The sequence below is a fragment of the Crocuta crocuta genome, unplaced genomic scaffold (assembly GCF_008692635.1).
Source record: "Crocuta crocuta isolate KB4526 unplaced genomic scaffold, BGI_CrCroc_1.0 scaffold36, whole genome shotgun sequence".
Classification (NCBI taxonomy): Eukaryota; Metazoa; Chordata; class Mammalia; order Carnivora; family Hyaenidae; genus Crocuta; species Crocuta crocuta.
Window position 1 is genome coordinate 8138773 of NW_027532203.1, and position 23718 is coordinate 8162490.

The window sequence follows — 23718 nt, forward strand, 5'->3', positions numbered from 1 at the left end:
GGTTGCTGAAACTAGAAATCATCGCTAATGGGAAGATAAACATTTAAAAATATTTCTGAGCTGACAGATTAAATCAGAAAATTATTTTATTGGAGGCAAGAAAATATTTTAGGAAATAGTTATTTCAATTTTCTCCAGTCATTAATTTCATCTATCTATCTATCCATCCATCCATCCACAGATAGATGGATAGAGAAAAAGCCACCCTCAGGGGTACCTGGGTGGCTCAGTCGGTTTAGTGTCCGACTTTGGCTCAGGTCATGATCTCATGGTTCGTGGGTTCGAGCCCCACGTCGGGCTCTGTGCTGACAGCTAGCTCAGAGCCTGGAGCCTCTTTCGGATTGTGTCTCCCTCTCTCTCTGACCCTCTCCTGTTTATGCTGTTTCTCTCTCTCTCAGAAATAAAAAAAACATTAAAAAAAAAAAAAAGCCACCCTCAGACTTGAGAGAGCCGCGATCACTGTGGTCAGCGTTCCATCCTGAAGTTCTGGATCCAGGCTAGACAGTTCCCTCAACCGTATGCCTGTCATTGCTCTGAGAAGTGATTCACTTGTAGCCATTCATTCAGTTATAAGGTACTTTGCTGAGCTCCTACTCTGAGCCAGGCACTAGTGGTGGATCTGGAAGTAAGAGAACATTGACCCTCTTCCCACAGGCCACCAGAGTATGGTGTGCTCCCTGCCACCACAGGGAAGCAGAAGTCCTTCAGTGTGAGCTAAACAAGAAGTGCAGTTCTCGCAGAGGAAGGTAAAGGCAGCCAGAAGAAAGGGGACATGGTAGTTTTGTTTCAGTGTTTGGGCATCAGCACATCCACAGGGCCAAGAAGAGAGAATCATCAGGAAGCAGCTGTGAATGGTCCAGCCACTTAATACACCGTAGGCTTAGGACTGTGGGTGGTAAATCTGGCAAGGGACAGGGTAGAGAGGGACCTTGTAAGGACAGCCGGAGGGCGATGAACTGTCAAGTGAGATTATTCAGGGGGCTGAAGTCTGGACCACAAGCCTATTAAACTGGGTAACACAAGGACACTCTTAATTCTTTGCATTAGCACATGGCCATCACTTCTTTGTCTCATTTCCTCAGATATAACCTTTTAATACTTTTTTAAAAAAACTTTTTATTTTTGAGAGAGAGTGCAAGCGCCTGTGCATGAGCAAGCTGGGGAGGGACAGAGGGAGAAACAAAGAGAATTTTAAGCAGGCTACACACCTAGCACGGAGCCCTCCTCAGGGCTCCATCTCACAACCTGAGGCAAAATCAAGAGTTGGATGCTTAACCAATTCAGTTAACCAGACGTCCCTAATAAGGCACTTCTTAATGTCAATTTCCCCCCAAAGGCTGTGGCAGTATTCTGCAAAAATTGAATCATGCAACTAATTAAGTTTGAATTAAAACAATACTTTAGGGGCCCCTGGGTGGCTCAGTCGGTTGAGCATCTGACTTCGACTCAGGTCATGATCTCACAGTTCATGAGTTTGAGCCCTGCATTGGGCTTTGTGCTGACAGCTTGGAACCTGGAGCCTGCTTCAGATTCCATGTCTCCCTCTCTCTCTGTCCCTCCCCTGCTCGCACTCTCTCTTTCAAAAAAAAATAAACATAAAAAAAATAAAAACAACAACAAAAAAACCCATAATACCTTAAAATAATTCTGTAAGGCTTGAGGGCTTCTGGCCAAGTCAAATAAAGTTAAGGAGAAAGAACTAAAATTCTCAAGACCGTTCAGATGGGATGAAGAGGTTACCATGGAAACGAACTCTTCTTCCTTATCTAACTTTTCTCTGGATTTCTAGAAGCCATGCCCACTGGAAGCAGCACTCCTGGGCCCCACCTGAGCTCTGCTGACATCCTTCCTGGTTCAGCCTCTTTGGCATAGCTGCCTCGCTGATGGGGACAGTCATGCTACTGACCCCTCCCTAAACTACATGTGAACCTGAACTTGGATTAAGGGCTGCATTTTTCTCATGTCGCTCTGGACAACTGATGAGTCAGCAGTGTACAAATGATCTCTTTTGTTTCGGTTTAGTTCTTTGGGACACTGCCCCCAAGGTGGTGTGTTTACAAAAACATATGAAGCATTTTCTCAGAAGTTTCCTCATTAGGGTTTCACAACTCTGGGAGGTAGAGAAAGCAAGTATTTCCATTTATCCCAAAATAGTAGACTTCAGTCTGCATTATTATTAATGAAGGTAAACTTTTTTCCATCTATGCATTGGCCATTAGGATTTCTTTCTTTGTGAGCTGTGAGCAGTCACTTTGCTACTGTCAGGAGACACTCTGATCCCCATGTGTTAAGTGTCCCATTATGTTAAGCAAGTGAAGACTACGGTGCCTTGCTTAGGGTACTGCGACCAAGATTCTTGATTCAAGATACTTGACCATTTACAGTAACCAATGTTACATGGCGGGGAAGGGGGGGGAGGAATGAGGGTCCAATTTTTTTCCCCCAAACATTTACAAACAGGTAATCAAATGGCTTAAAATAGTTTCACAATAGCTATGGTCAGTAATCAAAGAGAAATAGTGAAAAATAAAAGAACAAAACCATTTCTATTTATATTTCTCTGGGGGAAAAAAAAATCACAAGGAAGAGTTCATGCTCATCTGGCTGTTGGCCTATTTCCACTGTCCTGTGAACAATGAGCTGGGTCCAAAGCTGACCAAGCACAGCTGATATTCACGGAACCCACCTGGGGGCTTAGGATGGAATGGCTATTCATTGATGCAGATCAGGCAAGCTTTCTCTCCAACTCAAAACCTGGACTAGACTCCTTGGCTACCTTCCCCACCCTCGTTCATAAGCAGAATCTTTGTAACTTTAAAGATAAAAGGGTTACTGACGCCGCCATCACCCATCATAGTGCTAATACCACTCATTTAAAAACCATCATGAGCAAATTTCTTTCAGAGTTTGGGTTAAACAGAAAATGATCTCATCTAATATATACTTGTGTTTATTACGTATTGAGAATGATGTAATTCATTGACAATTACATTCCTTGTCTTGGCTGCTGGGAGCTCAAAATTTCCTTTTCCTTCTTTTAATACTTGTTTTGCCTTTTATTGTATACTAATAGATTGAGGTCTTGCTGGATACTGTGATTTAAAAACAAGCTGCTACAAATCGTTTTTGAACGTAGTTGAGGTTTAACTAGTGTTTATCTTCTACCATCAAATAGAAAATTGTTGTGTGAACAAAACAGCAATCATTTCACTACATCCCTGAGGCCGGTGAGGATTAGGATAAACAGTGATGACTAATTCTGAGTTTGCAACCCTTCCATGGGTGTCTAGTTAGATCACGGGGATGATTTATAAATTTCCCAAAGAGGAAAAATAAGATAAGTTGCATTTCCAAATTAAATAATTAAAGGGACTAAAAGTCAAAAACTTAGAAGAAAATTGTACAGCCAATCCATTTGCTGTTTTCCGTTCTGGGTTCGTCAGGAGAGGAAGCCAATGACAAGGCAAGTGATAGAATTGTCATATGTAAGATAAATCTAGGAAAGATAACTTCAGTAGGTCAGGAACCTATATGAAAGACTGTATTCATTTTGTCTAAAATGAATTGGTTCATACTTAAAGTAGGTGAACATGACCCAAGGAAAAGAGTTGCTTCTTGATCATATGCAAATTCTGACGGGCTCCCGTGCTCTTTAACTAAATCAAGAGTAACCTGCTGTCCTATACATCCCCACGTAGGACAAAATATCCTACGCTCTTCTGACACAAGACTGAGTTCCCAACCTTGTCCCCGAGACTGTCATGTTCCAACCTCCATGCCCGCGGACGCGCCCCCAGCCACGGCACGGCACTCACATTAGGCTTGGTCGGTGCCACTGAGTGGTCCGGTTGTTGTGGTTGACGTAATAGGTTCGACCTAGATTGTCCACTTTCTCTTCCCAGCCGGGAGGCAGGGGAGGTGGGGGAAGCTCCTCCTGGTGCTGAGAGGCCGAGTCATTCGAGTCCACGACCTCCCAGCCGTGCTGTGGAATAAGAGCAAATGAAGACCATTGAGGTGGGCCTTTCAGACGTGAGGAAAAAAGAATCACACTGTGCTCTGGGTCCTTCTTCCTTGCTCTTTCGAGCTCTGGCTCTTTCAGTGGCTTTGTGTGCCACGTGTGAAGAAATTCCCAAAAAGGGGAAAAAAAAAAATCAACTCTAGTAGAGCCTCAAAAAACATTCTGAGCAATGACCAATTCACTGTGCTGCCTTCTAACTGGACAGAACAGCCCAGCTTTGGACATGTCCAGTGTGTTGTGTTAAGTCACATTAGCCTCTTTTCATGTTCGTGTTTGTTATTGTGACCTGAAGGCTGCCAGGGCCATACAAAGCCATGCCAGTGACATGGGTCATGTTACAGCTGTTGTCTTTTTGACACCCCCACAAGGTAAAAGGGAGCTGGGGCGCAGAGCCATTCTGCACGTGTGTTCTAATGGAGATCACGGCATGAGGGGCCAGGGGGCCCGGGCTCTATCGCTCCCCATGGAGGACGGCGCTGAGGTGCGCTCTGCAAGCAGGCAAGGCTCCCATTCTGCATTGAGTACCATCATGAGAGAAGTCTAGAAGCTGCCTTCCACTTAGGCGCTCCCCACTTGTGGCCATAAACAGGCTTCATGGTACCAGAGTTAAGACTTACGTTTTTGTAACACATATTTTAGGCATTAAGTATTCCTTCCTAACATCCCCTAGTAAAGTCGCTGGAAAATTGAGTAATTCACTGGTTAGTGCAGTCGGAGAGCCAGAAGAGTGTAAAAAATTCCTGGGATTTGAGATAAAAATCGGTCGATGTGCTTATGAAATCTTAACATGCATACATCCCTACCACCCACTTCACCTCCGCCCCGCGCAGAGGGATGAAAACACACAAGTGAAACACTGCCCAGAAATATGACCGCTTGGCCTGCAGAGGGTTCCGATAACTTGCCCATAACACATAATTTGCGTATCACGGTATATGCAGCAGCTGCAAACAGTTGTGGAAATCAGCCACGGAGGCGCCCTTGGTCAATGGACGTTTGTAGAACAACGTGAGAATCTCACAAAAGGGCAGTGTCAGGAGCATGCACTAAGAAGGTACATCAGGGCTCATGATAGAAGTATGAGATTAAGGAGTTTAAAGGCAGCTATGCCGGGGGAGGGGGTGGGTGGAATTCCTCCGGATGGCTACTTCCAAAATGGCGTTTCTAGAGGAAAGCTTTCCTAATGCATCACCTGGGGGCCTGATGAGGAAGAAAACTTGGAAAAGATTTTCTAAATCAATTCACTGCTTCCACTGTGAAGCAATTCCAAGCGCAACGAGGAAATTTACAATGAGCTGAAAGTCCAAAGAAGTAAGAGAATGAGATAGGTGAGCAGAATTTCACTTTGGGGTGGGGCTATGAATGAAATATGGCTATGGCATTTTATAAGGGGAAGCCTTTTCAATTATGGATGCTGCAACATAAAAAGTTTATCTTTTTTTTTTTTTTTTCTAACCAAACCCAAACACATCAGTAGATGATCACAGATGCATGAACACAGTTTTTTCAGGGTTCAGCTTTACACACTTCTGTGTCCTTAAATCACAAAGCCTTAAATAAAATATTATTATGATCCTGGGCAAGGAAAGCAGACCAAGGCTTGCAGTTCTGCAACTTACCTCCATGTCATCTCTCTGCTCACTGTTTTCTTCATCTTGACCTCCATTTTTTGGCATATAGGCCATTTTCAACCGCAAAAATCCCTTAACTCGAGATTTATGACTGCATGATGGAAGAGAAATGGTTATAAAGGATACGACTTGGTTACATCTCTCATATTTATGAAGACTTTTACAAAAGATGCAAAGGGAAAAAGCAGCTGAAATCTTCCTCAGAGAAAACCAATGACCAAAGCGTGATGGACACCCGCACCCCAGAGCCTCACCTTCTTGGTCTAAGGAGAAAATCCTTAAATGTATAGGGTCGCTCCATGGTCGGATCTTCTGTCTATAGGAAGAAAAAGTAGGTTTCAAAACTCCTTGATAGTCTCGAATGTTAGATACACCAAACCGGATTACAGAGCACACACGCTCATGTTCTAGAACATGGGAAGGGTGAAAATGGGCTTGGGTCTTCACCTGGTACTCCATGAGTCATTATTTTAGAGGTCACAGAACTTTATCTACCCAAGATCCACTAGATGTCACTACCAACACCCATTTTTAGGAGCCAACCCCAGCGTTAGACAAATGACAAAATTATAGTCGTCACTGCCAAGTGTAATTTCTGACTACAGGGTGCAGGCCTCAATCTCACTGCTGATTAATTTCAGAGAACCAGTGGTCACTGGTGCCTTCTTGTCCCATGTGATCCAAGAAACCTAAAAGTGGTGTTAACAGGAAAATATGTCTGCGAAGGCAATTTTACTTTATTTTTAACATGAAAATACCATGTCATCGGCTTAAGATAACTGAAAGATTCTCTCCTCCATGGAGACCATTCTGTGGAGCGCCATCAATTAGCCTCTACTCGTGCTTTCTCCATGAAGCTAGGAGTGCAATTGTGGTATTTTTATTTAAAAAAATTTTTTTTAACATTTATTCATTTTTGAGAGAGAGAGACGGAGTGTGAGTGGGAGGGCCAGAGAGTGGGGGAGACACAGAATCCGAAGCAGGCTCCAAGCTCTGAGGTGTCAGCACCAAGCCCGACCCGGGGCTTGAACCCACAAACCACGAGATCATGACCTGAGCCAAAGTTGGATGCTCAACCGACTGAGCCACCCAGGTGCCACGTAATTGTGCTATTTTTAAAAAGCAATCAGTACTCATTTTACTGTGCAAAGTAAGTTGGTCAAAGCAAGTAGAAAGTTGGAAAAATGTCCCTATTTCATTAATTTTTAAATACTCTATATAGTAAAAAACCTCAAATATCCAGGATCTTTAATTCCAAACAATGTAAAATGTTTATGTTTGTGGCAAGAGAGACAAACCACAGTACTATGCTTAACTGACATATTGTATTGGAGGGTTGTGTAGGTGTGTACATACGCATTGGTATTTGGAACGTCCTAAGTTGTATGTCATCCCTCCTTTAAGCTCCAATGGCTTCCTGCTCTGCTTATAATACACTGAAAATGCTTTCCTATGGCCGTGTAAGATTAAACGTGACCTGGCTCTTTACTACCTATTACCTCACTGTCAGCCAGTCTCTCTGTCCTGGCCTCATCTGTCCTGGTCACATCACATCCAATCCTGCCCCAGCAGGTTCTTCTGCTAACCAGCTGTGGCTCCAAATGACCATGGTTGGCTCCACTTTGAACCCAGGTGTGAGATCACAGGTCACATTCTCAGACACTGCATCATCCTACCTACCACCATTAGCCTTCCCTTACCACCCTCTATCATAGTATCCTGGTTTCTCTCCCCTCTTTTCACTATCTGAATTTATCTTGTTCACTTACTTATTTACTAATTTGTCATCCACCACTTCTAGAATTAAGCTCATGAGATGAGAAACCTGGATTTGCTCACCATTAAATTCTCGGTGCCAAGAACACTGCTTGGCACAAAGCAGACACATGTACAAGCAGCTGATTAATCCGTCTGATCTACCGTGAACTACTGAAGCCATGAAAATGTCACCATTGCTGAAGGAAGTCAATTATATTTTCTAGGCTGTCCTCTTAAGGCAATACAGTTAGGCATTTGGGAAACATTTTCGAGAAAAAGAGGTTTCCAATCATACGGCACTTATTATGGAAAATTTATTAATCAAGAATATTATTCCATTTCTTCCTTCTCATTTGTTTGACCACAAAGAGTTTTAGAACAAAATCCATGTGAAAGGCATGTGGATACAACCTGGCGCATTCCCTTAGAGTTACAAGGATGTATCAATCAAGAACTTGAACCTAAGGCAGAACAAATTCACTGACGTGTGGAGATCACATTCCATGAGACATGGGATGGAAGGGAGAGCCTGATTCTCACTTGGGGATCAACGTCGTTTGGGGGCATGTGATCCAACCCGAGATGAATGGGCACGTTTGGACAAGTGGGGAATCGGGAGGAAGGGTAGTTCAAGCCGAAGCATTCAGCATGGGCAAAACCACGGGATTCTCAGCAGGCACGAGGAGTTGAAGATAAGCAGAGAGAGCAAGAGACAGTGAACAGAGGAAACCACAGGGCCTAGAAGACTCCTTTGATAACGAACCCACCCACACACTATGTGGTTTAAAGGACAAATGCCACACAGATCAAGAGGCGGACCTCCTAGGTCTGTGTCCTGGCTTCCTTACTGACACAGCTGTGTGGCCAAGAGTTAAGTCCCTTACCTCTCCTGCGCCTCAGTGTCCCCTTATCTAAAAATGGGGCCATCACGGGATCTTACAGGATTGTTGTGGAGATTAAACCCATCAGCTGAGTTGGTATACATGACCGGCACACTTAACAAACGTTGGCCTTTATCATCATCAGCTGATTCTCCATTTTCCCATCATCTGTATGAAGGAGGACTGCCAGCTCCATGTCCTCCGATAAAGGGCAGGGCATTAAAAAATGAAAATCCACCTCCGTGGAAATTCTCGCATGTGAGCAAGATGGTGACCTTGTACACAGGGACAGGATTCTTCTCAGCATTACCCAGGGTCCTACCTGCTCCGATTTGCTGGAACAAAGCCCAGCGGAGATTCCCAGGCCAGCACCGGGAGACACGCACCTCCAACAGGCTGACGCTGACAGCAGCATTACCAGCCAAAGCGGACCGTGCTGTCCCGTTCTGCAGGCGCCGAACATCCCAAAGAAAATCTTTTGGATACATAGCACTTTCATCTTACAAAGAGTAGCTGCTTTCAGAAGAACTGCAGTCACTAGGGCACAGAGCGAGAAGAACAGCTTTGTGCACAAATGGGAAGTGAACAGCCTTACCAGGACCCTAGATTCAAAACCTGCGTGCAACCACCAAGAGCACCCAATCCTTAGACTGAGCCCCCTTCAACCGCCCGCCCAGGCCCCCGACCACATCAGACATTAACATCAGAGACCCAGAGTCTGGCCCAGCCTTGCCGCCAGCCTACTGAGTCACCTAGCAAGTCACCTCTCTGTCTGGGCTCAGATGTCCTCAACTGTAAAACACAGGGAGTAGACAAATGTCTGTGAAGCCGCTCTGAGCTCTAGGACGCTGAATTCTACACATGCGAGCGGGAATCCCTACCCTGCTCTCAGCCACAAATATAAAAGGGGCACTTATCATCCGAGTTACCTTCAAGTACAACTAAGGCACCAGAAACAATACCACTTCCCTGAAAATGCTTCGCTCTAGAGAAACGGAAGCTCAAAAAATACCTTGGTTGCCTTGAGCAGCACTTGACTAAAATAGGAGAAATTCAGGTTTTTAAAATAGCTCTCTGCAGCCCAGCGTGTTTCCCGTGGACACAGAGACTGCGCAGCTGAAAGGGATGGGTGGCCTTGGAGACACCACTGAAGGAAGAGTCGGGAAAAATGTCAAAGGCATAACAGGCAAACAGCTGCCAGAAAATGTCCCTCCGTTGTTACTACAAGTCTCGGAGCGGTCTGGCCTCTAGATGATTAGTAAAGGCAAGTCGTAAAACGTGCAGTCCTAAGCCTTGAACCTGAAGAGTCATAAACCCACTGGCTTTAACAAACAGATGCAAAAACGGCAGCTCAAGACAAATCAGCAGGAAAAGCGGCGTTACAGCTAAGTCTCCTGCTGGTGGTGTCCCTGCTTCAGGACAAAGGGCGGCTCTGTCTCAGCCCGAGGACAGAGGTCAGGCAGGTAGGCCAATGACGACGACCTTCCTCAATTACAGAGTCTCGCCTCCTGCACACGCCTCCGGCGAGCCCTGCCGCCCCAGTCCACCAGGTGACACACGGGTCACCGTGGTCGTCTGTGCCTCTGCTCAGTGAGGCGCGGAGCAGCTGCGATGTGGCCCCACAGAGCTGGGTGGGAACCCGGAGCCGTCTGAGCACCTGCCCTCCCTTAACAGGCGACAACACAGAGGCCCGGGAAGGATTACTGACTCATGAAGGTTGTCAGGGCGACCGGCCTGTCTCCCACATCCAAGGGCTCTTTTAAAGCCTGACCTTTGGAGACCTCTGTGATTGTGGATTTACGTTTTCTTAATTCTCGGATCTGCATACACGGCGGGACCACCAACCTTACCTACTCTCCCTGCCTCCTCTCCTTCCTTCCCTCACTCCTATTCTCAAAACTGAATAAGGGCAAGAAATATTAGAGGTGAGCAGCAAATCTGGGATGGGAACAAAGGAAAGAGAGGGCCCTCCTGTTTTGGACCCTCACGTCCTGTTTTCTTCAGGGCACTGGGAGCAGGGACTCTGGGGGCCAAGATGAAAACGCACCCCAAGTCTACACTGACTCCCTTTCCTCTGCAAATATTTGAGGTGAGCAGCAGGGAGGAATCCAGCATCACAACAGGGAAGAGAGGTCTATTTTCTTTCACATCCCTGCTCCGGACTCTTTCCTGTGAAGGGGACAGTGAGGGAGTGGAGAGTGGCCTCCTCTGGCCACTGTGCTGGATAACTGAGGTGGTGACTCTGATGTGCCGGGCCCCTGGCCTCACACAACCCTCCCTGCCCCGTCTCTGTTCCGAGTGCCTTCTTCATTTGTCAACGCTGGCTGAACTCCAGCTCAGCCCCCAGGGCCCAGCAGGACCCACATGCGCCAGATCTGAGATGCCAAGGTGCCTGTCATTTGTACTGTGCACCTGTGTAAGGGGGTGCTCAGGGTTGCTCTGACTGTCCAGCCTCCCTGGGGCCAGTGTATTTATAGCGGCAGGTGACGACAACGTAGGAAAGCCACTCCTGCGATCCTAAAGGCATGTTTGACATCACAAACACCAACATCCATTGGCAACGGACCCAATATGCCTACAGCATTTCAGCAAGGCAAGAAGGGTCTTCAGCAAACATCAATTTATGGGTCTAAAATATTTATTCTTCAAACATACACAAAACAGGATTTAAATGATCAAAAATAATTTCTTAACAATCATGAGAGATTACACTAAGTTTAGTTCTGCTGTCTTGGATCTTCTTCATGAAGCTCCTGATTTAGAAAAGAGCTTCATTCAAATTAAAGCAACTTCTTAGACCATAATCAAGACAGATATTTTTTTTTTTTTAAAGGAGTAAAGATTCATGATATCTTGTGGCAATAAGATAAAGCCTCACTCTTGTTTAATATGTAAAACAGGGGTGCCTGGGTGGCTCAGAGGGTTAAGCATCTGACTTTGGCTCAGGTCACCATCTCACAGTTCGTGGGTTCAAGCCCTATGTCAAGCCCTATGACAGCTCAGAGCCTGGAGCCTACTTCAGATTCTGGGTCTCTCTTTTTCTCCGCCCCCCCCCCCCAAAACATTAAAAAATTTAAAATAAAATGCCTTTAAATAAATTAATGGGTATGTGTGTGATAATTATATATCTATCTGAGATACATATATCAACATGGAGATATACACTATCAGGTAGTTTGTTAATACAGATTTAAAAAATAAATACTTCTCTTTAATTCCTAGGATTTTAAACATCTAGGCTTTTTCTTATTACTTAAATTAAATGTTCTTGTTATATCAGATGCATAGAACTGGAAAAAACAGCCTCAGGTAGGGGAAGATGACTGAATGAAAAATCACTAGCTGAACCTGGTGGGGGTTTAGGCATTCCTATCTGCGTGAGGAAAAGGGAATCTGGAATCATACCTTATTTTTAATCCAAGGAAGGGCACACGGTCTCACCTTCACATGTGCCATCCAATATGGTGGCATGGGCCACACGTGGCTTTTTCTATTTTAATTCATTAACATGAAAGAAAATTCTAAATTCAGCTCCTTAGTCACATCAGCCGGAGTTCAAATGCTCAACTACTGTGTGGCTACTGTAGCAGGTGAGAATGCTGGGCTATGTGAGGAAGAAAGCCGTTTCATCAGGTTCGTCCTCAGAGATTAGAATCCTATCCGTCACCAAACAGCTGCTGAAGGACACATTCTCTATCAGCTAATAGGGCTGCATGAAATTAATAATCAAATGTCCAATTAGATACCTTCAATCCTGAAAGGGCTCGCATGGGTCAAAAATGGCAAATTCACCACCACGTCACTGCTCTCCACTATCTTCTCTCATTACTGATGAGACAGTTTTCCTAGTTTATCTAGAATTTGAAGGTTTTGACTAATACTGAGTCTCCAGGCCATATGTAATCTGCCCGACCATGGTCATGGAGCTTTCGAAAAAAGAGTAACCATTATTGACTCCACAAAATACATTCAAACGCTAACATCTATTCCTTACACCCACGCTTGTTGTTGTTGTTGTTTTTTTTTTTAATTTTTAAAGTGTTTTTATTTATTTCTGAAAGACAGAGCACAAGTGGGGAAGGGGCAGAGAGAGAAGGAGACACAGATTCAGAAGCAGGCTCCAGGCTCTGAGCTGTCAGCAGAGACCAACATGGGGCTCGAACCCAGAGACCGTGAGATCATGACCTGAGCTGAAGTCAGACACTTAACCGGCTGAGGCACCCAGGCACCCCACTGCTGTTCTACAAAATAAAACGACACTGTGCAATGTTCCCACAAGTGCCCTACATGTACGATCGAACTCACACACGAGAGCCCCTCAAATCCTGAGCCTGAGGTCTGTGTCCATTCAGAATATGCTACCTGGGTTATACCACCACCGAGAAGGTGAAGAATGCGCCGCCATCCCTCTCCTTTGACTTCCTTTGTGGCCCCTTTCCTGGACTGCAGCTGGCTCCCCGAAGCTAGTCCATCGGGAGTATGAGGACTGCCCCACTCCAGGATAAGCTAATCCGGGGGTGGGTGCAAAACGGGGACGGGCCGAACCGCTCACCTGGCTCGGGTCAGACTCAAGTTCACAGCGTCCTGCAGGCACTCACTGGCTATTTTCTCTCATTGGCTGGTTTCTAGTCCAGCCTCCGGCCCTGGCACCAGCTCATCCTTTGAAAGCTCACTCTTGCCTCCACCCAAACCCAAAGCTAAACCATTCCCTCTACTAAGGAACACTGTTCTATTCTGAACCCCCACCCCCACCCCGGTCCCCCAACCTTTCAAAACCCAATTTGCACTCAATCACTCAAATGAGGGATTGTCGGAGCAGGGTTGTTTAAAACATTCCCCTTCCACCTCTTAGGGAGTGTTAGCACCTCATCTGCCTTCACCCAGACAGATGTGGTTTTTATGCTAGGGACAGGGGTGGTTAGGGCTACACTGGAGAAAGAATGGGCCAACTAACACTGCTCGAAAATGTGAGCAGAGAGCTTCAACCCGAAGAGGATAAACAGAAGGCCAACTGACGCAGAAACACGTGAAGAGTCTTTCCTTGCAAAGTGGAGACTTCCGCACCCTCCCCATGCGACTCAGAAAGGACGGCCAGGTTGGCGAAGCCACGCGCAGTCAGTCCCGTGCAATACATCTGCCCTCTGCAAGCACCTGGGAGCTTCAGGGTTTTAGATGGAAACAAAAATGTTTTCATGACATCACATTTGCTTCCGATCTCTGGGAACGTGCTTGAAACCTTTCTTCCTCAATAGCTCCCCTGAGTCAGTAAGAATAAATTGCTTGCTATCATATCCTGCACAACACCTCTTCAGAGCTTCTTGGGTAAGACACAGTCTTTCGTGGTACTTACCATACGGTAACAGCCACCGTTTCAACACAGCGGTACGCTTGCACTAGGAGGTTTAAGTCACTTCAGTTTATAGACTGTTGACGCTATTTGCTCAAAATATTAAAACAAAAACTAACAAGGGGCACCTGGGTGGCTCAGTGGGTTCAGCCTCCGACTGTGGCTCAGGTCGTGATCTCTCGGTTTGTGGGTTCGAGTCCCGTGTCGGGCTCTGTGCTGACAGCTCGGAGCCTGGAGCCTGTTTTGGATTCTGTGTCTCTCTCTCTCTCTGCCCCTCCCCTGCTTGCACTCTGTCTCTCTCTCTCAAAAATAAACAAGCATTTAAAAAAAAGTAACAAAATTAACAAAATGGCCTTGGGAGGCAGAAACATTTGACTTCTCTTCTCTTCGATACTATCTGAGTCACTCTGTGCTGCCCTGTGGAAGAGGGAGCAGGAGGGGTGGGGATGGAACAATCTGGAAAACTGAAGCTGAAATACGAGCCGACCCGCCTTCCCCAAGGCCTCCAGGTCCTGTCTCCACAGTTTACCTGCATTGCCTCTGGAGCACGACACCATTAGCCCCAGTCAGCAGCCACACACTCAAAACTGTTCTGCTACTCGTCTGAGCAGAGAGAAACGGCAGCAACATCACACAGGCTACCTCAGTGCCGTCTCTACAGCTGCGGTGGGGGTTTCCAGCTGACAAGTTCACTCAACCAGCAGCGTCTTTGCTCGGGTCCCCCCTGCTGCCCAGGAAGAGCCATAAACCCCAGTCTGGGAGGCGCTAGCTTCTATGGATGCAGCCGGGGGGTGGGGGGTGGGAAGAGCGTGTGTAGTTCTAGACAAAGGCAACACATGTTGAGTGGACCCAAAGGATGGATTTGCAAGTAAAAGCATCCCAGTGACAAGGAGGGGGGCTGGCCAGAGAAAGGGAGCCGTTTTCCGTGATGTGACAAAGGAAGCGTGGAAGATAGAGAGGCTGGTGACGCAGACAGGCACACCTGGGTGATTCAGATACACCCGATCTTCACAGTTAAGTTCTCTCCCGTCCCCCTCCAAGGACCACTTTCTAGAAAGGGCCAGGGCCAGCATACACGCCCTTCATTTCAGCCTCCTCCACTACCTGGAGGAAATACTGCTCCGAAATACACCCAACCGGAAACCACGAGAAAGCGCGGTTCACCACATGCACCGTAAAGCGGGGAACAGTCCTTACCGGGAGATGATTAAGGGGTATGTCCACCTGTCCCAGGAAGTCGTCTCGTGTCTGTTGAGAAGAGAGCAGAGAGTTAATGTCCCTATGTACCCACTAAACGTCAGCATTCTTTAAAATATTTAATACGTTTCTTTAATCTAAGGTTTCTGTGGGAGATGAAAGTACAGCCTAGAGTCCAGGGTACGGTAACAGTGTTGTACAGGCAGTGACAGAGAGTAGACCCCCTTGCGAGCACTGCATGAGTGAGGTACAGTGAAATGTCGCAGACCTAAAACTAATGTAACACTGTGTGCCAACTACAAAAAAAAGTTTCATTATAAACAGAAGGGTCCAGGGCCCGACCCTGGAGCGCGGGAAGGCAGAGGGCCCTACGGGGTGGCAGGCAGCCGGCGCCTTGGAGCCGGGTGAGCCCGGGCCCTTGGCCACCAGGACTTCAGCTGCCTGTGCCTCTGTAGGGGGTCTGTTACCCCCAGAATGGAGACAAATCATCGCCTGGGACTGGGGAGCATGTGATCAGTACGGGAAGGGACACTCGGGACCAGAGAGGGCTAGGGGGCCCAGCCGGCCCAGTTTACAGAGAAGACAGGAGTGACGTGTTGGGAACATTTTAACAAATCTTTAAGTGCTAGAAAGAGCTTCCTGAGAGCGGAGTCTGGGGAAAGAGTAATTGCCTAGTTATTGATAAATTTTACAAATTACTTCTCATTAAAAAATGGCCTCAAACTTCCAATCTTATAAGTACCCTAGTTTGGAATCCAAGTTCAAGGATTAGTTTGCTGAGTAATTTCTGGACACACCGTACTTCTTCCTGTCTCTGTCCTTCCACACGGCGTTCATCATTCTGACGTGAGACCTAGAGGCAAGACCCTCCCCTTTCAGACCTGGGAGTCCTAACTCTGGCTCAGGGGACATTGGCCTGGGCCACAGGCTGTCCCACAGGTCTTGCTGACTCTAAGTCCTGTAAGGATGTCTGTGCTATGGCTTCGGACATTTGGATGACCCTGGGGTAGAAGTCTGTTACCCTCTTATAAACACATGCAGCTTCTTCTACCATATTCAAAATGCCTAAAAGCAGGAAAGTTCTTTACACATGATCCGACCTGTCCCACTGCTAGCCTGAGGGAAAGCCCAAGAAAGAATCCAGACCACTTAAACCGAAATCCGGGGCTCTTGTTTTCATTCCTTGCTGGTTTACTGAGTAATTTTCTACTTTACAGAACCTACTTAAAAAAAAATTTTTTTTTTAATGTTTACTTCTGAGAAAGGGAGAGACAGAGCGCAAGTGGGGGAGGATCAGAGAGAGAGGGAAACACAATCCGAAGCAGGCTCCAGGCTCTGAGCTGTCAGCACAGAGCCCTATGCAGGGCTCGAACCCACCAACTGTGAGATCATGACCTGAGGCGAAGTAGGACACTCAATTGACTAAGCCACCCAGGCGCCCCCAGAAACTATTTAAACGTACTTGGAAAACCTCTCTTCTTACATTTGAAGAGAAGCAGTTGGTAAACATGAATGAGATTTACTGAAATGATCTGCTCTAAGCTCAGGATTTCCTTTTAGGTCATTCTTAAGAATCTGATTAACTAGAAAGCTTTCTGTTTCCTCTAGATGATGAGGTAAGGACAGCAAAAAAAAAATCAGTTACCACTGGTCAGGTGCATGTGACGCAGGAGTCTGGCCCCAGTCCTCACAATGGGATTCTCCTGTTTTACCCTGGCTACGATCCAGCATGCAGGACCTCATCGAGCACAAAGCTACGGGTGCTGATTAATGCTGTGGATCTTACAGCAGCAGCAGCAGCCATCAACGGAAGGTCCAGAAAAGGCAGACATCTTTGCTGCCCAGAGAAATGGGGAGATGTTATCAGAGTTGTAAACTGGTGAAGGGCATGCAGCTTTGCCCAGGCACCTGCCACTAAGAGCTATAGTAGCGAGGCAGGCGCTACGCTCAGGCCACTTCTAACCCTCACAGCAACTCTAAGAGGTGGGCGCTAGTACGATGCGCATTTTCCAGACGGGGAAGCTAGAGACTAGAGAGGTGTGTGACCCCCAGGGTTCGTATCTGGGCAGGTCGCTTTCAGAGTCCGGGCTCTAAACTAATAAATACCCGGTCCTGCATCTCACTGACAGGCAGGAGCTGTGCACCAGCCCGTGCTTCTCCCTGGGATGCTGGCTCAGTGCAGTGTGGGTGGGAAGAGATCCTGAAGACAGCGGTTTGAGGGGACTGTGTGGGGCGCTATGAAAATGCCCATTTGGGGCGCTCTCTCGGACAATACCTCCTGCTGAGACCCTGCGGCTTCCCTCTATCAGGGCAGGGGACGGAATCCCCGGGCACTCACTGTCCAGGTCAGCAGCTTTGCTTGTACCTTCACACGTTTCCCCACTTGATTTCACACACAATTTCTAAGGTAGCCAAAGACGCGGCAACTTCATGAATGGAGCTAACAGAAGGCTCCTTCTGGTCTGTCAAGGATGACTGCAGGAAGACCACGTTTTAAATGACACAGGGACCAGGGCGGAACAGCACGTGGTACAGAGAGTCTGGCTTACACAAACGTTTCACCAGTCAGTGGAGGGTGTCAGTGTGACCTAGGTTTCCAAACCACCCCGTCGTTGCCAGAACTACAGAAACCTGAGGAAATGTAAACCATGTAGGTTAATGAGAACTGTAAAACACACCTTCGATTCCACACCTTTGATTCTAGTAGGGGATCGGAGAGCCACTGGTGACCTTTATGCCTGAGAAGCAGGAGCACCTCAAGTACCCCTGGCTGGGCCGTGTGGTAGGGTCCCACCCACAGGCCTGGAGAGACCATGTCTGAGGCCACCACAACATCCTGACGTTGCTGATGCCACAGGGTGACATCTCGTTATGAAAATACAATAATCAAATCAATTTTCAATAATTTCTATTACACAATCATTTCCATCAAGCATCACGTTGACGATGAGAGCCTAGGAGAAAACCAAATTGGTTTCAGCTCATACGGCCTTTCTGGTGCTTGTCTGTAAGTGGTAAATGCTGTCAGGTTCAAACTTAATTACCTGCCCTGCTGTTCCAGAGGCTGAAAATGGGCAGGTCAGTAACAGAATTATAAATCCTCCCTTCTGACAAGCCACCAAATATTTTTCAACGTAATGGCAAGGCAAAATGGAGCCCCTGAAATGCGTCATAGAAGGTGAGGCAAAAATCTATATTCCGTTATTAGAAAAGGAAAATCTATACACCTGACACTGTTAGAGCCTGCTCTCTACATGATGATTAACTGCAGTATACTGAAGACTGCCCTTACCCCTGTAAAATAGCTATTCCCGGGGCACCTGGGTGGCTCAGTCGGCTAAGTGTCTGACTTCGGCTCAGGTCATGATCTCACAGTTTGTGGGTTTGAGCCCTGCATTGAGCTCTGTGCTGACAGCTAACTCAAGCCTGGAGCCTGCTACCGATTCTGTGTCTCCCTTTCTCTCTGACCCTCCCTTGCTCACGCTGCCTCTCTTTCTCTGTCAGAAATAAACACTAAAAAAATTTTTAAAAAAGTTATTCCTATTTAAACTTTTACTTAAAAATGTTTCTTCAAAATATTCACTTATTTTTGAGAGAGACAATGTGTGAGCAGGGGAGGGGCAGAGAGAGAGGGAGACACAGAATCTGAAGCAGGCTCCAGGCTCTGAGCGGTCAGCACAGAGCACGATGTGAGGCTCAAACCCATGAACTGTGAGATCATGACCTGAGTTGAAGTCAGAGGCTTAATCGACTGAGCCACCCAGTGCCTCTAACTATACCCATTTAAATAAGAAGGAAAGGGACAAGCGTGTGCCATAGCCATGGACAGGCGTGCCGCCACCAACTGTGAACGCCACCGGAACCTGAAGCCCGGGGACTAGAATGACAGCTCTGGTGAAAGCCTACAGTGGCCCTCGGTCATGTCTCAAGGTCCCCCGTGTGGGGGCTGGGCCAGAGCTGCCAGCACTCAAGTGGACACCAATTTTTGTTGTCCTCCTGAAATAAAGGAGACTTGACTTCTCAAAGATACATCCTTTTAAGAAACGAGAGACCGCTGATCGTTGGGTTAGAATTGTTTGGAAGGATGTAACGTGAAGAGTACCACAGAGGCCATGGTGAGAACAGAGCTTGGCCTCTGGGCGCGTCACAGCAAAGCGGGAAGGAGGGCAGAGACTGCCTGGCAAGAAATGCACCAGAAGAAGTAAGGTGCGCACGCGGGGGTGGCTGGGTCACAAAGGCTCATCAGGAAAGGTATACGGAGGAGGACTTGGTTCCTGAAAAGTAAAGTGACCCACACATACCACTGGATATCTGGAGCAGGACAGTGATTTTTTTTTAAAGGTTTGTTTATTTTTGAGAGAGAGAGAGGGAGAGAGAAAGTGAGAGAGACTGTAAGCGGGGAAGGAGCAGAGAGAGGGAGACACAGAACCTGAAATAGGCTCCAGGCTCTGAGCTGTCAGCACAGAGCCCGACATGGGGCTTGAACTCACAAAACTTGAGATCATGACCTGAGCTGAAGTCAGACGCTTAACCGAAAGAGCCTCCCAAGTGCCCCAGGGCAGCCATTTTTTATTTTATTATTTATTTATTTATTTGTTTGTTTATTTATTATTTTTACAAATAGTTTATTGTCAAGTTGGTTTCCAGCAGTCATTTTTTAAACATGAATTGCAACCCTGCAGGCAGCTCACAAGAAGCATTTTTAAAAACTTAAATAGAATCAGGGCCGCCTAGGGGACTCCATCAGTTAAACGTCTGCTTCTTGATTTCCGCTCAGGTCATGATCCCCAGGTTGTGAGACCGAGCTTCATGTCAGGCTCTGCGCTTGGCTTAGAGGCTGCTCAGGATTCTCGCTCTCCCTCTGCTCCTCCCCCACACTGACACACACACTCTCTCTCAAAAAATAAATTAAATATGAGATAGAAAACATTAGTGCCTCGCATGAACATACAGTTTCAAGAAAAGTTTCTGTTAACACACGTGTAAGAACATGTCCTGAGCTGTGACCTGAAATTAATTTTTGTGTGTTGCCATATCCCAAGTTTAAAAGCCACTCAACCACATTAAGTGGAAACCATCCAGTACTATAACTGCCTGGGGTTTTATCCTAGAGATTATTAACTAGTGACTTCCAGGAAAATTATATTTAGAATTTCTCAAGACAAATGGAAGAGATGGATTGAGGAATTAGAATAGAAGCTACAGAAAAAGAATTTAAGAGTCAAGATACAGCATGATGAGCTCTGGGTTCATTACAAGGGAAGGTAAACCCCACGACTCTAAGTCAGAAACAAAAAACAAAACCAAACCACTCGCTTTCCCACTAAGCCGTGAAAGGTGACTTCCCTTCTGCTGCTTCCTCCCAAAGCACGTGGCCGGCGCTCCAGCACCAGGAGCGAGTCAAAGGGGGAAACAGGTTCCATTTTTAGAATGACCTGGGAAGTGCACGCTCCAAATGATCTAAATAATGAATGGCTTGAGAGCCTTTTACAGAAGCCTTTAGACAAAATGTTAAAAATACCCTAAGTCTTCAATAGTACCCGGAGAGTCACCTCAATGTGAGTTTGCTTTTAGTTACAGGTGCTGTCTCCTTCCTCACTAGAGCACGAAGCTGGCTCTGTCTCATCGCCTGGGCGGGAGGAAGGACCGTCTTGTTTCTCCCTGAACTTGTCCCGGACGTCAGCCGCCGCCACGCGGACAGCTCAGCTGGGGTTCCCGAAGACAGAGGGAGTCTGGCTTCCACCTGCACCGCACGCTGCGTAATCCAACGTGCCACCGCCTGGTGCCCTCCAGCTTTCAAGGTGAATTGCTTCCAAATACGTCGCTGCAGTTATTACCTTCATCAAACGGTCAAGGGGCATTCTACTAAAAATAAGAAGCCGTCACAATGAAATGCTCTCTGCACAGGCGCTTGCCACAATTCACTTGGTGGCACCGGAACATAAAAGCAAATGTAACCGGATTCTTGTCCATAAAGACACACCACATCGCCTGCCCCTCTGCCATTTAGTTTTCTGGCCTCCCATTCACTAAAAGAGGGCAAGGGGTGTCCGGGAGATGCCGGCTCTTACAGCAACAAACAATGACTTCCGTGTCAACAAGATGTCACACGGGGCCTTGATGGGCTCCGATAAATTCACTCCAAGAAGGCAGGCGGAATTTAATCACGACGGATGAATGTGCGATCATGAGGAGTTATTTATTTCAAAGGACACTCTACTCAAAGCTCAGAACGCGCACCAGAAGGGGTCAACAGAGGAAGCCCCACTGCGCTGGCAAAGTGGAAGCGGGCCCTGTAAGAGCAGCGCGGCTTCGATCCAGGAGTGGAAGGCGAGCAGCGCACAGTGAGCCGGGAGAAGGCCCTGGAGTGCGGGCTCAGAGGGCGTCCCGGCTGCTGTGGGGACCCAGGCATCATGGGAGGGCAGGATATGTGCCCGGCAGCCCCTCCACCCTCTGAGGGCAGAGGGGGTTCAAGAACACTGAGTCCTCTTCCTGCTCAAACCAGAGGTGTCCTCCGGGGCACGGGTCAGAGGAGGGCCACGGAAATCACAGCTTGCCGGTACTCCAAGCGCTTGATGATCTGAATTCAGGGTCCAATCAACTCTGGGGGTGTGAGCACTGGGAAAGAACTCTGGGGACCAGAAGCACAAAATGGGACACTATAAAAAGTGCAGCGACCAGGTGTCCCTGGCTCCTAGGGACAGAAACTAACCAGCCTTGTGCAACGGAATGTGAGGCACCTAGAGAATCTGAAAAATCTGAATACTCATAGTTAAAAGTAGAAAATGGGTAAAATTAGGGGCGCCTGGGTGGCTCAGTCGATTAAGCATCCGACTTTGGCTCAGGTCATGATCTCGCCGTTCGTGGGTTCGAGCCCGGCATCGGGCTCTGGGCGGACAGCTTGCTCAGAACCTGGAGCCTGTTTCAGATTCTGTATCTCCCTCCCTCCCTCTCTGACACTCCCCTCCTCACGTGGTCTCTCTTTCTCTCTCTCAGAAATAAATAAAACATAAAAAAATGTAAAAAAACGTGTAAAATTAATTCTAATAGCTTTAGTTGACCCCATACCTCCAAAATGTTATCTCAATGTATAACCAACAAAAAGACTGTTACTAGTATCTCACGTTCTTCCTTCCATGAGGCCTTTGAAATCGGTGCGCATCCCCGGCCCGAAGCACCCCACGTGGTGGACCATCCACGTCCCTGGCGCTCGGCACCCACAGGTGACCAGTGTGGGTGTGGTTCCGCTGGGCAGGCACCATACACCCAGTGGCTGCCGCATATCAGACGTGCGGACAGGATGCAACGGGAGCACCACAGAGGGAGGGACTCCATTTGTCAAGAGTCAAGGGCAGGGACACCTGCACAGAGGAACTCGAGCTGGGTCACGAAGTAGGAGTCTGTTGGTGGGGACAGATGGGGGCGGTGAGGGAAGGGGGTGCAGCCGGAGGCGCCGGGCTAATGCCGCGTGGGAGGGCGCAGGGCAGGGAAAGAGAAGGTACAGGGGACACTATGCAGGGAAAGACTGGCAGGGACTGCAGTTTAGAAAGGTCCCGACAGCTGTTAGAAATGACTGGAAGGGAAGATGCAGAGGAGAGAGCGCTGAGGAGGGGGGGCTGTCCCGATGAGGCAGCAGGAGGGTCTGGGCCACGTGGTTAGAGGAAGGCTCAGTGTTAGTTCAGAAGCGCCCTGTTCCTTCCTGGACTCCCCTGGTCCCCGTGGAATGAGGGAACGGGCAAGTTCACGTATGCCAAGTCCTTACCGCGGGGCCCATCAGGAGCACCTGGGAGCCAGTGTTAGTGTGAACGGAGCAGCAACAAGGACAGCGATGTCACTGACTTGATAGTGACACAAAGCAAATGCACAAGATGGGGGGGGAAACGGCCGGGGGTTGGGGCGTGGGAAGAACTGCGGCCAGGCTGCTGTCCCGCTCGGGCGGTGGGCCGCCAGGGGGTACGGGGTCATTAACTGCACTGTGTGTCACCACGATGTTCATCTCCTCTCCATTCCCATTTGCAAAGAGAAGTCGTCCCCTTCACTCCAGACAAGCCTAGTGACACACACCTAGGAGAATGACCATCACTCACAGTCGCCTACTCTTCTGACGAAGGAAGAGGCCACAGCCCGTCACCTCTACCCAGTCTGGGGCACAGCCTGGCATCACGACTATCCCTTACACCTGCTTCAAAGCTGCCCAGCCACACGAATGGCCCTGACAGCTTCTTATAAGGAGATTTATCTTTGTAAATAATGCAAATGTAGAGAAACCTTAGGTATTATGGTCGTTCCTGATAAAAGCTCTTTGCTGAATAAATCAAAACATTTTAATGAATATAATCTGCTAAAAATAAGGTAAATGATCACATATACTCTACTTGCTATGAAGCAAACTCACCCGAGATTGCATTTCAAAGTTATTTAAAAGGAAAATGTGTGGGGCACCTGGGTGGCTCAGTTGGATAAGCATCCAACTTCAGCTCAGGTCACGATCTCATGGTTTGTGGGTTCAAGCCTGGCGTCGGGCTCTGTGCTGACCGCTCGCAGCCTGGAGCCTGCTTCAGATTCTGTGTCTCCTTCTCTCTCTGCCCTTCCCCTCGACCTCCTGCCTCCCCCACTCTCGGAAATTAAATAAACATTTAAAAAAATAAAAGGAAAGTGTGTCACTGGGTTCATTTAATGACATCATGTTGTTTAGTTCTGTGCTGTTGGTTTTATCCTACAACTGTTTCAATTTCCCACGATTTCAGAATAATTTCCTCAAGATTACTATCTCGTTTCTTCTCTGGGTAAGTCCTAAAATCGAATTTCTTTTGCAAGCAACCTAAATAATAGATTATATGTATAAATGAAAAAAAATAAATAAAGCAAAGACACTTTTGGATTCTG

The 23718-nt window shown here is 47.3% G+C and overlaps 1 protein-coding gene across 4 annotated transcripts in view; it reads right to left on the bottom strand.

Moving 5' to 3' along the window:
* Window positions 1-23718, bottom strand: part of NEDD4L (NEDD4 like E3 ubiquitin protein ligase) — a 150832-nt gene that overhangs the window by 64211 nt on the left and 62903 nt on the right. For all 4 annotated transcript variants that reach the window (XM_077777563.1, XM_077777562.1, XM_077777564.1 and 1 more), the window contains 4 exons: window positions 14833-14883; window positions 5904-5965; window positions 5638-5740; window positions 3816-3982 (listed from right to left, as the gene is read on the bottom strand). In XM_077777563.1, coding sequence (XP_077633689.1) covers window positions 3816-3982; window positions 5638-5740; window positions 5904-5950 — 317 coding nt within the window. In that variant the 5' untranslated portion in view covers window positions 5951-5965; window positions 14833-14883. The remainder of the gene's footprint in view (window positions 1-3815; window positions 3983-5637; window positions 5741-5903; window positions 5966-14832; window positions 14884-23718) is intronic.